Here is a 16,341-nt window from a genome sequence, read left to right on the forward strand (position 1 = left end):
TTTTTCAGCTGTGTCTTGACTCTTGTCAACTCTGTGGCTGCAGTTAGAAGCACAGCATCATTCTCCAGGGAATATGCATAAACCTGGCGAATTTCTAAGGGCACTTCCATTAGCGTATAAAAAGAGCTTTTAAAAATAACAGAGATGCATGAAAAATGAAGTGCAAGGTCTGTGAAAATCAAAGCTCATCTACTGCACCTTGTTTACCTGTTTTGAAAGCCATTCAGGTATCTTGATGGGTAGCCACAGATCTTTCTTTGCTTGCAGGCAGCACGAAGTTATTCTCACATGGTTTTGTCTGTTTTCTTGCCACACTGCCTGGAGATATAATGATACAGGGCTGAATATTTGTATTGTGCTCTTTAAAGGCACAATAAAAAGCTAGCTTTTCGGTGAGCCTGCACAGCTCAGAATATTAATAAACAGGCTTTTCCTTTCAGGTTTCTAGAATGAAATCATACCATGTCATGAAGAGATCTTTATTAGGACTAGATGCAGGAAGCAGAGCTGCTCCTTGTGGAAGCTTTTTCCCTTTCTAATGACCTGGAACATCTGTATCCCTTGCAGTATTAGATGGTGAGGACGGTGCGGTTATGCTACCGCGAGATCTGTCCTACACCACAAACCTGAATGTAACTTTAGGGATTTCTAAAGCACTGGATGTCCAAATGTCACCTTTCATTTTGCAGCAGCATTCATTCATTCATTATTGTATGTGGCAGAGTTACCATCTGATGTGAACAATGGCCTATGCTAAATGAAGCTGTTCTTTTCTCAGACTCAATCCCAGCAGGCAGATGCCCACATTACAAAACCTTCCATGCATGTGGTACCGAGCTGTTATTAACAGTCTCAGTGGCTGGACTTGGGGTAACAGGTGAGGGGACTTAGCTGCATTTGCACCCTTAAAACAGTCTTTCCTGCCTGGTGGGGTAGCAGGGTGAGTGGTGCGTATCTTGGAGCCCCTGCTCTATGGGTTTGTGCAGTTGCCAGATCTGTTTGTTCAGTTTTGGAAATCAGCATAGAAATTTAATCCATACAGCTGCACTGTGTTACAAAAATTAGGACAAGGTGGCATTTAAGTGTAACTTCTCTCCAAACTTGGAAGAAGAAGAAGAAGAAGAAGAAGAAGAAATATTCAGAGAACTGATGGTTCCTCAGTTTGACAAAGTGGACTTGAATGTTTTTTTGAGGAAACAGTATTATTTGGTATATTATTCACGTAACACCAAAATGTTCCAACTTGATGAAGGTTAGCCACATATTGCAGCTGTCACAGAACAGAACTGCAGAAGACTATCTTTTGACAGCAAAATCATCTCTGACTAATCTTGCCATCCACAAATTTGAAAAAACAACATAAGACCGGTATGTCAGTCAAGGACAAGGACTCTGCTTGTGTTAGCGTAATGTGTAGCAGGCAGTAAATGCCTGGATCATTCTTTAAGTCATTTTTGGTGCCTCGTGCCTCTGACTTAAATGATCTCTTGGACAAAGACAGGAAATATGTTGAAAGCTAAAGGGATTGCCACTGTTTTAAGAACATTCGAGAATGATATAGTGAGTTCATCAGTTCCCTTAACTTCATGTATCCCATCAGTCTTCTTGCCAGCAAGGGAAGAGGCTTGGGAAGCCAAAGTTAAAGTACAGGACATGATTGATTTGCTTTCTATAGACAACAGACACTGGAAAGGAGAAGTGACGCCTTGTGTATTGTATAAGCCAAGTGTTCAGTCTTACCGCATCTGAAAGTCTGTAGAGTGCCTTTCAGAATCAGCTTTACATCAGTAGTGAAGAGTATATCATGTTATTTCATGCTTCACTTTGAATGATACCCTGAAATAATAAACTCTCTGGAAGAAGTATTGCTGTGGGTTCTCCCTTTTGGATATAGAAGTGGCCATTGTTACTGATCTGATTTCTGTGAATTTCAGCTTTATTTCTGTTGCTTACTGAAGAGTGTTATGAAACTATAGAGAAAAGAACTGAGATTCTGCTCTCCTTACACCTCTTACATATACATCAGATCCCTCATCATCCAGACAAGCCACTTAGGTGTCTCATGATTGAGAATACAGTTACCTCATAGTTCTTCACTGCAAGAAAAGTGAGATGGATAGATGGGTTAATCACACCCCCTCCCAAACTGAGATCTTGTGCAAAATGGCATTTAAAAGCTGTGGCTGCGCTTTTTGTGTTCTTGCTCTTTCTCTACAAACCCCAGCTGGCTGAGTAAACATCCTTCAGCAAAGAGTATGTCCTCCTCACCCTGCCGTGGTGATACTACTCAGAAGCAGAGGTAGCCTCTAGAGGTTCCCAAGAATGTCAGGAGTGTTGGCAGTATGCTGGTCTGTTCTTTCCTGGATATTGGAGTAAATTTTCTCTTTCAGGAGAAGGTAAAATAGAAAGAAATACCAAAATTAAATAGTTTCAGCATAGATATTTCTCAGGTTAGCAAGGAAGCAAATGAAAAATAAAGTAGGTATGTATTTAAAAATACTTGTGAATGACTTTTGAAATTCTTGTGTTTGCTTTACTTATCACTTATTTAATGTAAATGTTAGAAATTCACTAGGGAGAATAAACCTAGCCTTTTATTTAAAAGTGAATTCCTTCCCCACTTCAGCTAAAGCCTGTGAGAGCTCCTGGTATTCATTTGCAAGATCTGTAACTCTTGAAGTGCTGCTTGCAAGAGGACTTAGGAAACTCTGCAAGATTTGTCTCTAAACAGTTTTTAGCCTGAGTGTTTCTTCAGTGCTTCTGTAGGATGTGTTCGATATCCCCTGTTCAGCTCTTGGAAATCAGTTAGTGTGCTGTGAATTAACTGTCTATCTGCCTTAGGTCTATCGCTCATATTCAGCACTTGCTTGTACTGCAGCACTCTGCTTTTGGAAACCCAGTCTATGCCTACTTAATCTGTGTAACAGAACTGTATCCTGGAACGTTTGCTGAAATGCTTCCTACAGGCATTTATTCATCAACTGTAGTCTTCTGTCTGCTAAAATAAATGCTGAAAAGTTTTGCTTACGCCTGGACCCTTGCTCAGGGTGTGACCCAGACAAACCGTGTTCTGGCGGGGTGTTTGCTAACAGAGCTTGGCCTCCAGAAGCACCGTTCAGCAGCTTGCCTTTATTCAATGCAGGATTTATGCCTGCACTTAAATCCTGCTGATACAAACCTATAGCTAAACACATGTTTGAACGCTCTGAGTAGAGATGGATTTCATTTCAAGCTTAAATACTTTGTTAATTGCTTCTTCCATGGGTAGGTACCCAGGATTTTTGAGCTTCTACCTTTGTCCTAGAATATGCGGGACCTCTTTCATTTAAATATTTAAACTGATCCAACATAAATTTTTGAAAACTATGAATTTTGATGGAACTGTAGCAGGCTTTTAGAGGTTATTCAGTCTTGCCACTTGCCAGCATTCACATCACTGGTGAATTTCCAGTTGCTACTGCTTAAGCTGAATTCATGTCTGCTACCGTCAAGAGATGTGTTACGGATAGGAGACCTTTAGTTAAGATTCATGTGTCATCATCACTTAAAATATTTTAAGAACAGATTAGACAAAATTCTGTATAATTTGAGGCCATATGTTCATCTGTGGAGGATCTGGAGTTTGTTTTATTAACCAGCAGAGGGACTGAGCAATTGGGGTAGCACCTGGTTTTCTTGAAGGACTCTTCCAGCTCAGCTAGTGATCTTCTTAATGGCAGGAATGACTGCCAATTGGATTTGCATCAGTGCTTCGCTGTTGGTAGTAACAGGCATGTGAGTAGCAAGCTGTGTTTTTGGTAGGATATTCATCCTATATTTTCCTAAGAAAAAACTATTATCTCTTGGAAGTGCCCGATGAGGAATGTTGAGTTGTAGTCCCTTTTCCCAGAATTATAGAGCCTCCCCTCCAACTTTTTTGTCTCATTTCTTCCTTTTTTTCCTGTTGCAGAACGTACTTAATTAACAGTGTGAACAACCATTAAGTGTTTACCCTCTGCAACTCACACTTCAGCAGCAGAATGTAAATAACTTTGCAGTTATTAACAAGTTGGAACTTTAAAAAAAATGTGCTACAAAAGAGGATTTTCTTATTCATCTCACTGTTTGCAACACTGCAAACTTGAGGAGCCTGCTATTTCTTATGTAGAATATGTGATCTCACAGGGCTTAGTGGCTCTCTGCAGCAGACATCAAATTAGGCCACAGATAGTTTCTCTCTTGGGCTAATTTAGAAATGTAGCTCTTTGAGTATTGCCCACTGGAATTTCCTTTAACAGAAATCAAACTGATACAACAACCACTTTTCCTTTCTTCCTCAGAAGATCCTGTCCTTGGTATGAAATGGCGGCAGAGCGGTTTGTCTGTTGCACTGGAAGTGCATTGTGCTACTTGGTTCTGAGTGGGAGCATCAGCAGGATTTGGGAGCGCAGGAAGAAGATGGATTTTAAAAGTTCATTTCTTTGCATGCCATTTCATGTTCCTGAAGTCAAAGTTAGAGTAAAGAGGATCATCACTTCATTGCACAGTGTGATCCATACGCCTGTTGACACTGTGCCAAGTGTTACAGTGTGTTTGGGCTGTTGGACAGTGTGTATTAAGCTTTGGGAGTTAAGACATTAAGATTTGGCATCGATTGATAAACCCAAGCCTGTGGTAGGACTGACAGTGTAGGAGTTCCCTATATCTTCATGGGAGGAAAGAAATTCTAGCCGGTTGATTCTGAAAATTCAAGTACAAAAGGCTGTGCTCTCCCCTGTCCATCTGCAGTGGTATTGATGTGTGTGGAGTAGGCAGTTCCGTGCCTGGGTAGGCTGCCCCTGCTAGCGACCTGGGACGAAGAGGGGCACAGACCTGCTGCTGCCAGCCCTGCCTGGCCGCACTGTGCTCGCCAGCACTGCGGGGACACGTGTGTCCTCAGAGACATCTCCCTTCAATCTGCCAGAGAGAGGGTGCAAGGCAGTACCGCTGCAGGGTGGGACAGGGCTTTCTACTGAGTGGAGAACGGCAACGGCGTTCATCCTTTTCATGACAGAATTGCATTCACAGGAAATCTACGTTAGTTACAGACCTAGCTAAAATAGATATTTACGCTACTACATCAGACAGTGCAGTTGCCTGATTGTCACACAGACTGCAAAATCTAGCTCAGTTCATGTGAAAATCTGCCTTTCCAAAGCCAAAATAGCTTTAATTGTAGAGGGCAGCAGCATATAATAATACCCCTTGCAGGTACTCAGTTGCCATGTTTTAGATGCTGTGGGATACAGTGCTGTTGGTGAGCTCTAACCTATTGAAATGAGTGTCAGACAGGGGAACTAAAGCTAATTTCATGGCTCCCATGTCACATTTGGCTCTCAGTGGTAACCTCACTGGGAGCTGATATAGCTGACTGATAGAAGAACTCTGTCCCGCTTATTAACACAGGGCTCTGCAGTTACAAATTAGCGCTTATTCATCTATGAAGAGCATTCACTATCACCATCCGCAGCAAGAGTACAGAAAAGAACTCCAGCAAACTCCAAACAGAAGAGCCTGTTGGCAGCCTTCGCGATAATCAGAATAAATGCAGAGAGATACTGTGCTCAGCCTCTGTGATGTCTATCAGGGAGCTATTTCAGTTGCTCCCTGAGGCATTCACATCTCAGCCCATCTGTGTCTGATCCTAAATTACTTATGACTGTGAGAGATAAGGGATTTCCCCATAGATAAGGGGAGGGGGGGTGGAACATAATTTCTGTGTTTGATATTTATATTAATGGCACAGCATGCAGAAAGCATTTAATTCCCGAGAAGTAGAATTTAGGTGACATAAAAATATCAGTAAAGATTAGATATTAAGAAAAAGATGCTCCATCCAGGAGCTGCTTTTTTCCCTTAAAAGTTTTCCCCTTGGTAGAGGATCAGGTGACAGTGAGTATGATGAACATTGAAAATGAAATTCTCTAATAGCACAATCCGGCTGCAAGCCAAACGTTACACAGAGACCCTGGCAAGACTGAAAGAAGAAAGGGAGAACCGAAAAGACTTTGTATTGCAGTAGTCTCTACCCTCAAAGTGCTTCCCAACCATGATTGAAGTTGCTGATCTCACTTCTTGGAAAGGCAAAGATACTTAGCTGCATTTTCAGAAGCCAGGAGACTGAGCCCACCAGTGGCATTGTCCTCACAAGAAGGTACTCTGAGTTGCATCTTATCTGCTAGTCATTAAGGGAACTGTATCTTCAGATGGGGACAGGTTCTGCTCAACAAGTAATGGAGAAGGCACTTGCTCTTTAGATTACCTCCCCCTGGAAATGCATCTCCAGGCTTTGTCTACAGGTAGGGACAATCCGGGACAACATTATGCCAGCACTACCACAGGCTTCATAGCACTGAATATTTAGTTCATACATTAGTTGAACTGAGTATAAATGCCACCTTTTTGGAAGCATTTCTTTTCATTAATGCAGCTGTCAGAACATTCTTCATGTCTGTGGGATGATGTCTTGCGTTGCCATTTCTAATAGAGATTAGAGGCTCCTATATTGCAGCAGTCCTTGAAAAACATGCTCAATACCGTGCTTGTAATGTATTGGAGAAATAAACTGTTTGCAAGTCCTGTGCTCATCTTCTCAAACAAATAGAGAGCTTCTGGTACAGTATGTCTGCCTCTGATTCTGGACTATCTACAAAACTGGGACAATGTGCAGTTTTTTAAATGATCACAATCTCTCCTTTTCATTGGGCAGAAAATTTAACTGATACCAAATCCTGTCACATACGGTATGTTCATGTGAAATGATAGAAGACTGTGATATACACATGCGCTATTTCTGTCTATGGCAAATGAAAGGCTTTGCAAAAAGATGAAAAAACATATTTGGGACCCTACTTACGTGGAAATTGAACTTGTACTCAGGAAAGGCCTTGGCATAAGTAGTGTTGGAGAAGTCAACTTGCTTTTTCCAGATCGTGGTTCTGTCTGTTTGCAAAGTAGAAATAAGATTGTTTCCTTAATTTTATGAAGAAATTTGAAATTATGGATGATAACAAAAGCTCCACAATATTATTACAGTTTCAGGCTACTTCACACCTAAAAGGGCTAAAGCTGAGCTTTTTCATGGTTTTATATTTTATGTGCATTGATTTAGCAGTATGAATCCTAGACAATCTTTAATGAGTTGAGCATTCAATGGTTTAGTCTAGTCAATGAATTTGATGGTTTAGTCTAGGTAACAACACCTAGAAGCAGACGAGGCCGACATTCACAGGACTAGTTAGGGAAGTAGCTAGTTTCTGTATTCTTTCAAGTTAACACAAAGTTACTGAAAAGCAATTGGTTCTCTAGGCAGCGCACCAAGGGCTTAGTTGACTTCTTTGTTATAATTTAGAATTCCAGTGTTTCTGCACACCGGAAATTGTGTTTTTCAGCCAGCTGTAGTCCTTGCACTACTTGAGGCCTAAGCTGCAGTGTTTACTAATTTTAAATCTGTGATTAGTAAGTTGGATTAATATGAGTTAGTAAAAGCCTACATTGGTAAGTGCTTAGCCTTACCTTTAATAAAGACAGCATTTGATGGTTTGTGACATTAGGGAGAGTTTCTTTGTGTGGTGTGCTTAAATTTCCCTTAGGCCATTTTCAGTGAGGTTGCGATGGGCTTGATTGGAAAATTTAATGGCTTTTTCTGTTTCCATTCCTTTTTGCCAAGCTGGTCTTTAAAGCTGCTCGTTCATGATGTGTGAATTTCTCTCCATTTGAAGAACTAACATCAGATACAACACAGAAAGCAGATTTTAGAAATGAGCTATTAGGCAGAGAAGAGGCACTTTTAAGATGCTTGCAAGTTGCACAGCAACCAGAGGAACATATAGTAATTTGATTTCTCAAATGACTCTGACTTTGACTCAAGGGAAAAACAGTTTTATTATCCCCTTAGAGCTTTCTATCATATGTGATAAAGAGAAAATGTGTTTATATATTTCCCCCTAAAAAAGAAAAGTTATACCTCATCTCAGAGAAACAGCAGCATCTATTACCATGTAAATTACCACAGAACACATCCGGTCACAGCTCCTGTTTGTGATCTTAAATGAGAAAATATAGCAGTGTAACCTTCCGTTTCTTCTAGCTTTTCGACATAACGTGCTGACCCTTCTGAAATCACAGATTAAAAACCAACCAACCAAACGACAATCGATGCTTGATGTTTTTTCAGTTTCTGTAGACTTGTTTCTTTCATCACTGTCCCCAGACTTGGAATTTTACAATAACATTTTCTGATCATTACAGACAACAGGTCTTGGCTTTTTCTGGAGATCATCACCGTATCAACTATTGTGCAGTTTCTGCTGCATGCATGTGTAGGTTGAATCCAAATCAAACATGTTTCTGATTCTCTTTTCTGATGCCCTCTGGAGCACAGTGTCACTTGTATGTTAGATGCAGCAGTCATGTTTATTATAGTAATAACACATAAACATCCAGCTTCATAAATGCCAGATATTCCTCTTGGAGATCTTATTTTCAATACTAATTTGGGTCCGTCCATATATTTGAACTACCCAGTTCAAAAATGGTCCGATTCTGGTATAAACAGCCTGTTGCAGCATATAAAATATATTCCCAAAATCTAAAAATACCTACAGAAATGAACAACTTTATCAGACCAAGCAAATAATTTTTCCTTTCGCTTGACCTTGGTTTAGTCATTTTGAACATGGCAGTGATAGTGCACTGCTTGTGTAGAACGCTCTGAGAACTGCCAATAAAAAGTCCTCCCAATATTGGGCAGTTTTGGCAGTGAATGAATATTTAAAAGATATGGGTGTGTGTTAAAGCTTTTCTTAAGAAGTTGTCTCTTTCACACCGAATCTGATCTGCTGGTGACTAAGACCTACGGGGAGTCCTAGGCACCTTTAAACACGATGAGAAGAGCCTTGTAGCTGTCTCATAAATACACATGTGATGGCTGACTCAGTATTACCCCAGGCCATGTCTACACTGAGTGCAGTAGTGTCTACAGCAGGACTTCTGCCAGGGTCGAAAAATCATACCAGTTCGGGGGGGCAAAACAGTAAGACTCTTGTATTCAGAACCTGGTCCCTTTGCTACCACGGCATAGTCCTTCCAAGAGCTGGTTTAAATTGTAGTGGTGAAAGAGTGCTTTGCCTGATAAAACCTTCCCTGAGGAGGAAGAAGAGCCTGGTGGCACTGCATCCCTCCCAGAGATCCTTTCTAAATATAGACGAGCCAAGTGTAATAAACAGTACTGTCATCTCCAGGTTACTCACCGCTTCGAGTCTCCTTTATAAGAGGTCTCTTCTCCTCGATAAATGCTGCTAGGACCATTGTGTCCACTGGAATTGTGATTCTTTCTGATATAGCTGTGTCCAATCATAGATCACAGTTGTAGTTATATTGTTACAGGAGTGTGTTTATCACTAACTGTATCCATGCTAGGATAGTTTTTCTGATTTAATTACAGCAAAATAAGTAAAACAGGCAACCTCAGAGCAATCGCTGAGATTTTCTTTTGAACCTGCAGAGTCCGGTGAGAAATCTGAATTTAGTCAATCAGAAGTATAACTTCATTAAGATGGATTAGAAATCAAATATGTAAAGAAAAACACAGTTGTCTTGGTCTTGCAGACATCTCTAATTAGCTCTGGGTCTGAAAAGTTTTAAAAACCATGGGGCTGTCCAGGTATAATCGGGAACATAAAGTCTTCTGGCATGGGCCAGACATAGTTTGGCTTGAGTGTGAAGTTCCAAGAGCTGTTAGGTATTAAAACAGTCTGAAGTAGTTGCAAGCGGAGCATGGCTGGTATGGAGTCACTGAGACGCAATAAATCACCATCGTAATGCTATTTTTTACAGAGTGAAAGTAAACTTTCAAATGTCACTTTTGGTACTGTGATCAAAGGTTTCTTTTTGCCTCTGCTTAATCTCTTACATTTTACTACCGCTCTCTTCCTTAATAGTGAAGCACGTTTACAAATTCGCTGTCCTGCTTCCCAACAGATGTCACCTGGCTGAACTTTACATTACTGCATGCTGTCTCATGCCTGTTCCATCCCACACACACATATGCTGGCCTCCTTGCATGAAACCACGTGCAGCACCCCACACACTTCTGGAGACGTTCTCTCTCCCTCTCTCTCTCACACACACTCTCTCAGAGCTTTACACCTTTTCCCTCCTGTCTCATCTTTTAGTCACTTCTTAAAGATGCTGACAGTGATTTGTTTGAGACAGTCGAAACCTCAAACATTCTGAAAAGAAACGTGCTGAAAGAGAAACACATGAGAAGAAAAAAAGCTCGTAGTAATTTTTGTTGTATCACACTTGCACGAGGATTCATGTGTGGTGAGCGACTGATCTACATAAGGGTGCTTCAAATAGGAAAGACCTCATAGAAGAAATCTTAAATCCTATGTACAAAAATAAGAGCGAAATCTCCCTCCTTTCTTCCCTCTGTCTCCAAAATATGCTTTTCCACCCCATAGCCAGCCCCAAATACGAAGGTCTGTGTGGGCTCTAACATATATGTGAGGGGGAGTGCACATGAAGTACCAGTCAGTAATAATCTTTCTTTTCTTTTTCCCTCCTCAGTTTGTTGCTCAGCCAAACTGCCAGCAGCTACTAGCGACACTTTGGTACGATGGTTTTCCAGGATGGAGGCGGAAACACTGGGCAGTAAAACTCTTGACCTGTGTCACCATTGGACTGCTATTTCCTGTGCTATCCGTGGCATATCTGATTGCACCGAAGAGCAGGCTGGGACTGTTCATTAAAAAGCCATTTATAAAGTTTATCTGCCACACCGGCTCTTACCTAACCTTCCTCTTCATGCTCCTGCTGGCATCGCAGCACATCGTCAGGACTGACCTTCACATGCAGGGACCTCCTCCCACCATCGTGGAGTGGATGATCCTGCCCTGGGTTCTAGGTAAATCAGAAACACAAAAATGCCTGAGCCACAGTCGCCTGACTCGCACCCATGGCAACTGTGTGGAGACTCATTCCTGATCTCAGCATCATCAGCATGTAAAGAGATTTGGCAGCCTGATTCAGTAACTGCATAAAACAGCTGGGCTCCTTCTGGAACAACAGATCCTGTTGGCCTAAGGCTTTTCTGATGTTCATATTGCCATCTGACATGCCTTTAGACATGACCCTGAGTAAACTGCAGCAGACACAGCTCCCTCCCCGCTTCCCCCATGCTCTGTGTGAGGAACGGGTTAGGAATTAGCTTCTGGGTCATGCTAATAAGTGTCACTTCTCATGCTGGCTGAGTTCTGCTGGCTGGTACGTGGCAGGAGGCAGCGCCACAAGCCTGCCTCTTCTTTCGCCTTGTCACTGATCTGCTCCCGGAGCCAGTGTGCAGGTACCAGGCCTGTTTATTCCTGGGCTCCCAGACTCCCAAATAGCCTACAGGAAGGCAGAAAAGGGAAGATAAATCTCATTTCTGCCTTATGCCTCTGTGCTGATAAACACTGACCAAATCAATATCGAGACCTCTAGTATAAGCAGGAGAAGGAGGGAGTATTTATTATCAGAAGGTTAAACATGAGGCTCTTATTCTGGTCTGTCTCGGGCTACCACAACTGTGAAGAAAAGGAGTCGTCTGTTCCTGAGGACAGGATGTACGGGGGAGGTAGTGAGATGGGATGGGAGAAAGCGGATAGAGCCACTGAGGGAGAAGAACAGAGAAGCATAGTTGGATATATTTTGGATGAGAGAGAAGTATTTACTCTTTCAAACTGAGCTCCAACACAACAGCAAGTGAAAACCTGTGGACTCCATTAGAAGCATGATCTCTCCTCTAATTAAGCTCCCGTCTCCCTTTCTGTGCCATTAACATGTAGCACCGCTGTGAGCTGGTTTGTTACTAGGAGGCCTGCTCACAGGCAATGGTTTCCACCTTTCTAGCTCTTCTCCAGCCTCCGTCCATACAGCCCAGGCCATTTCAGTGCAAAACCCCAGAGGTAATGGTGAATTGCAACTCTCTAGTAGGGGTCCCTGGCCTGAAAGGCACACTGAGGCTTTGTGAGGACACCTCTCATAAACCTCAATCTCCGAGCTCCACTTAAGGCTCCTCAGTGCTTCTCACGGGTCCGCCTCTGCTTTCCTCTGCCTGCTGGCTCCTCTCCCGGTGACATGGGGCCCCAGCTCCTCATTTCTGTGGTGGCTGCGGATCAGGCTGGTTCTGTGCTGAACGAACCCAGCTGTTCCCTGTGCCAAACCTAAAATTGCTGATGGAAAACGAGGAAAGAAAGTCAGAGTGGCAAACATTCACAAATTACTTTCCATCGTGACCCAGGGCACTTTGCTCCTTGCATAGCTCTACCACAACTTACAAATGGTAACTCAAGCCTCATTATCTTATTAAACTAATTTATGGCATTGAAATGCATGTGTTGGTAGAAACTTCAGAATGAGAAGGTTAACTGTCTTTTCTGAGCTTAGGCAGTCTCTTCACTTTATCCTTAACTTCATGGTTAAACTTGAGGGAAATGGTAAGCGTTTCAGCAAAATTGATTTGCAGATGAAAGAAGGATAATCCATTAAAAAAACCCTTTCAAAATCCCCTCTTACAGCTGTCTGCTCTTCTTTTTGAGTTCCTTTGTTTTGGATAAATAGGGATATTGTGGGACTGTTTATTAAATGGAGAAATTAGAACAGTTTCACCAGATTAAAGGTTGTTATTTAAGAAATATCTTCCACTATAAAAGGAGAGAGAAAACAGGCACACACACCATTGCTGTAACTATAGTAACCAGCAATGATAACTCACTATAAATACAGTGTATGAGTTCTTCAACAGGCTCCTCTCCATTGATTTATTTTATTTTTTGGTTTTGTGTGCATGCAAAGATTTGGAGGCAGCCGTAATAAAATTACCTTATTGGCCTTGACATTATGCTTGCCTGACCATTGACCTGCTGGCTGGCAGCTGAAGAGCTAAGATTGGTATTTAGATGTTTGCAGCAGTTCATTTCAACATTATCTGCTCTTCAGATTGAACTTTCAGGTCCTAAAACGTGAGTTGCAAGTAGCATTTCAGTGACCACTGCAGTATCCTGTGGTTAGGTATGGGTAGCAATTTGGGTAACTGTATTGGTAATGCACCTGGAGGTGTATTTTGTTGGTTTGTTTTTCTTTTCACACATGTTTCAGGTCTTTATTCAAGGATAATATTGTAAACTGGATAATTCAAAATATCTGGGGGCTGTAAAAACATTCTTGGAAGCATGTAGGTGATGAAGGAGCCTAGCTGCCATTTGCTTTTTAATGGAACTTAGGGTCTCAATAATACTTAAACAGTTCTACAATAAAGGATGTGTAAGTTGTTACTTAAAATTGGAATTGTATGCCAGGTGAGTTAGCAGTCTGGTAATGAACTTCAGAAGCTGCCCCTCACCCCTCCAGTTGCAAGGAGGTATAGTGAAGTGCCAAAAATTATTACCAGAAGGCATTTCAGAGTTGAGATGATGGGCTCTGGCCGTATCCTCAGGAACAAATATTCACCTTGCAAAACCCATAGCCATATTTGACATTAGGTGAGTCATTGCTGAGAGATGCGATGCCAGGCTGCAGTGCCCTTTTTCATGCTGAGTCCTACCTTTTTCACAAATAGTCCCTATGGGCTTTTTGTGCAGCAAGATGCATAAATACAGTGACCGAGCACAGAGAATGAATTCACTTCTTCCTTCTTCGGTGTGATATTTCCAGGTCAGGGAGGAAATGTGCTGGCACGCAGAAGCTGGTACTAGTGTCGCATGTTCTGCAGAGAAGTCAGGAAAAATCAGTACTGTCCAACTGAGCAATGAATTACTTATAGTTTCTACGAGAGCAGACAGTCTATTAGAAACTATACCAAATAGGGTTGCCTAGATAGTTTATTCATGTAGAACAAATTCCCCATCTGAGCCAGTCCACTCATACTAGTTGTAATTAACACGTTTCAAGCAGTCTCCTTGTGTGTATATCTGGCACCCTGGATAGGAAACCTAGGTCTTTTTCATATCTCTCTAGACTACATTCCCCACAGAGTTGTAAAATGTCTCATAATCAACAGCGTTATACTTTGTAGAAGACAGGAAGGATGAGACATTTTTTCCAAGCTGTTAATTTAGAATTGTCTTTTATTACATCAGACATATACAGTGCTTTAATGGCAAACAATACCTCGTCATGACAACGAACTGTCTGTCTTTCTACAGGTTTTATCTGGGGAGAAATCAAGGAAATGTGGGATGGTGGATTCAATGAGTACGTACATGACTGGTGGAATCTGATGGATTTTGCAATGAACTCCCTCTATCTTGCAACTATCTCCCTTAAAATTGTTGCCTACGTCAAGGTACAGTAACTTGGTAGAGAGAATTTGTAACTTGCTTGTGAGAACCGTAGTACGCAGGGTAGAAACTGTCAAAATCAAAATTACACTCAAAGAGAATAGCTGCTTTTCAAGCAGTCCAGTTTTGAAAATTCACCTGGAAAGCTTATTAATTTGTTTAGACAATTATCGTCCTTCTCATCCTGCCTCTTTGATTAAGACCAAAGTAGATTGTTTGGGCATTGGGTAGAAGTTTCCCCACTTGCTGTCCGTTTTGTAGCTATTCAGTTGCTAAAGATGTATTTTGTTTTCCATACTGACACTGGACCTCTTTCAACAATGCTAGACATAGTGAAAACATGATTTTAAAATAAAATACTAAAGGAAAAATAAGAACAGGGTTATCTGAAAACATCTACAGCCAAGATTCATAATCTGTAGTCCTACAGATCTGTAGATTACTCATCAGAAGTTTGTGAAAAGTGTACTGAGAAAAGCAAGCCTGCTAGTAGGAGGCTTCCGTCTGATGTAAAGGAGTAAATTTATTCTCTTCAAGATATAGTTTTAAACTACAGGTAAGGAAATGACAAAGGAGCATGCTGGAGCTTTAACACTGTGTAGATCCTTCACTGTCGTGTTCCATTTATGGCGAGAATGCACATCAGAGCTCATCCTCAAAAGCACCTTCCACATTTACGAACTTGTGATGCTCCAAGTTAGCGTATGCACGTTTTGAAGCCAGAGGATGGCCTGAAGCACTTTCCTTCTGTCTCTCTTTTTTAAAGACACAGAGAAGACACAAATGGCCTCCTGCAAACTTCCTTATGCATTGGTGTTCTTTGACTTCAGTTGGAGCTGCACGCTTGGCCTGATTCTTTTCTTGGTGTGAATCAGCAGTAACTTCACTACAGTTAGTGTAATTACACAGGTGGAAATCAAGTAACTGGAATCTGTTCCTTGGCCACTTACTCACTTTCTGATTTTGCTGTGCTACTGTGTTGGTTTTGCCCTGGTAGAAGGGTACTACTTCTTTTAGCCCAGCTCCTAATAACCAGGACAAGCACTTTCCCAAAGCAACCTTGTTCAGTCCCACCCAAGTATGTATGCGGGCAGGGAGGAAAAGAGCAGATTTCACAAAGCTCATTGACTCCAAAATGTCAAGGCTTTTATAAAAAACTTTAGCAAGCAGTCCTGCTATGGGGCCTTTTTAAAATCCAGAAGGCTGCATAGTGGTGAGTTAGTTTTTCAAAGGGAAAAGCTTTAAGATAGTTGCTGCTCCCTGAAGAGGCAGCTCTGTAACAGCATCAAAGCAGGAACAGATTACATCTTTTTTCTCCCAACATTCAGAACCAGTGAGGAAATTACAGACTTGAAAGGTTGGTCTTTAAACTGTGAGCAATAAAAAAAAAATGCTGGAAAACATAAGATTCATGAACAAATCTTAAAATGTTAACAATCTCCTCCTTTCTCACACACAAATTACTAGAAGAGCTGTGCATCCACGGATTTATAGAGTCACGTACTGAGATTTAAACTCATAGCCAAACCACACGTAGGAAGGATGCACAGCTTTGTTTATATACTCCCTAAGAACTACAGAAACTTACAGGTTAACTACAAAGACCTATATGCCAGCACACAAAAGAATGCTTACAGGAATGTATGTTTGAGTACAGATCAGGTGCACCTGGGTTAAACCTGGCTGATCTAAGGTCTGCCCCTGCCAAGGACCAACGTCAGACAATTCTGAGAGGTGCATAAAGTCTCATATAGGAGTAGTTCTGAAACAGCATGCTCACACAAGTTCTCTTCTGACCTACGGCACTTAGAGGTTGCAGTATGCTCTGAAACATGAGGATATATAATGTTGATAATGGCTTCAAAACCTTTTGCAACATGACTTGTAAAGGTTTTTGTTATTTATAGAACAGCCCTGAGCTGGAAAAGGCTGGTATATATGCCAATATACCATATTCTAACACTTCTTAGAACTTCAAAGCATTACATGGGCATTTAGCTTT

At 41.5% G+C, this 16,341-nt stretch overlaps 1 protein-coding gene across 1 annotated transcript in view; it reads left to right on the forward strand.

The window, feature by feature from the left end:
- TRPC5 (transient receptor potential cation channel subfamily C member 5) overlaps positions 1-16,341 on the forward strand; it is a 67,894-nt gene that overhangs the window by 23,321 nt on the left and 28,232 nt on the right. The window contains exons 3-4 of the mRNA XM_009484407.1: positions 10,591-10,927; positions 14,205-14,344. Coding sequence (XP_009482682.1) covers positions 10,591-10,927; positions 14,205-14,344 — 477 coding nt within the window. The remainder of the gene's footprint in view (positions 1-10,590; positions 10,928-14,204; positions 14,345-16,341) is intronic.

The sequence above is a fragment of the Pelecanus crispus genome, chromosome 13, assembly GCF_030463565.1.
Source record: "Pelecanus crispus isolate bPelCri1 chromosome 13, bPelCri1.pri, whole genome shotgun sequence".
Taxonomy (NCBI): Eukaryota; Metazoa; Chordata; class Aves; order Pelecaniformes; family Pelecanidae; genus Pelecanus; species Pelecanus crispus.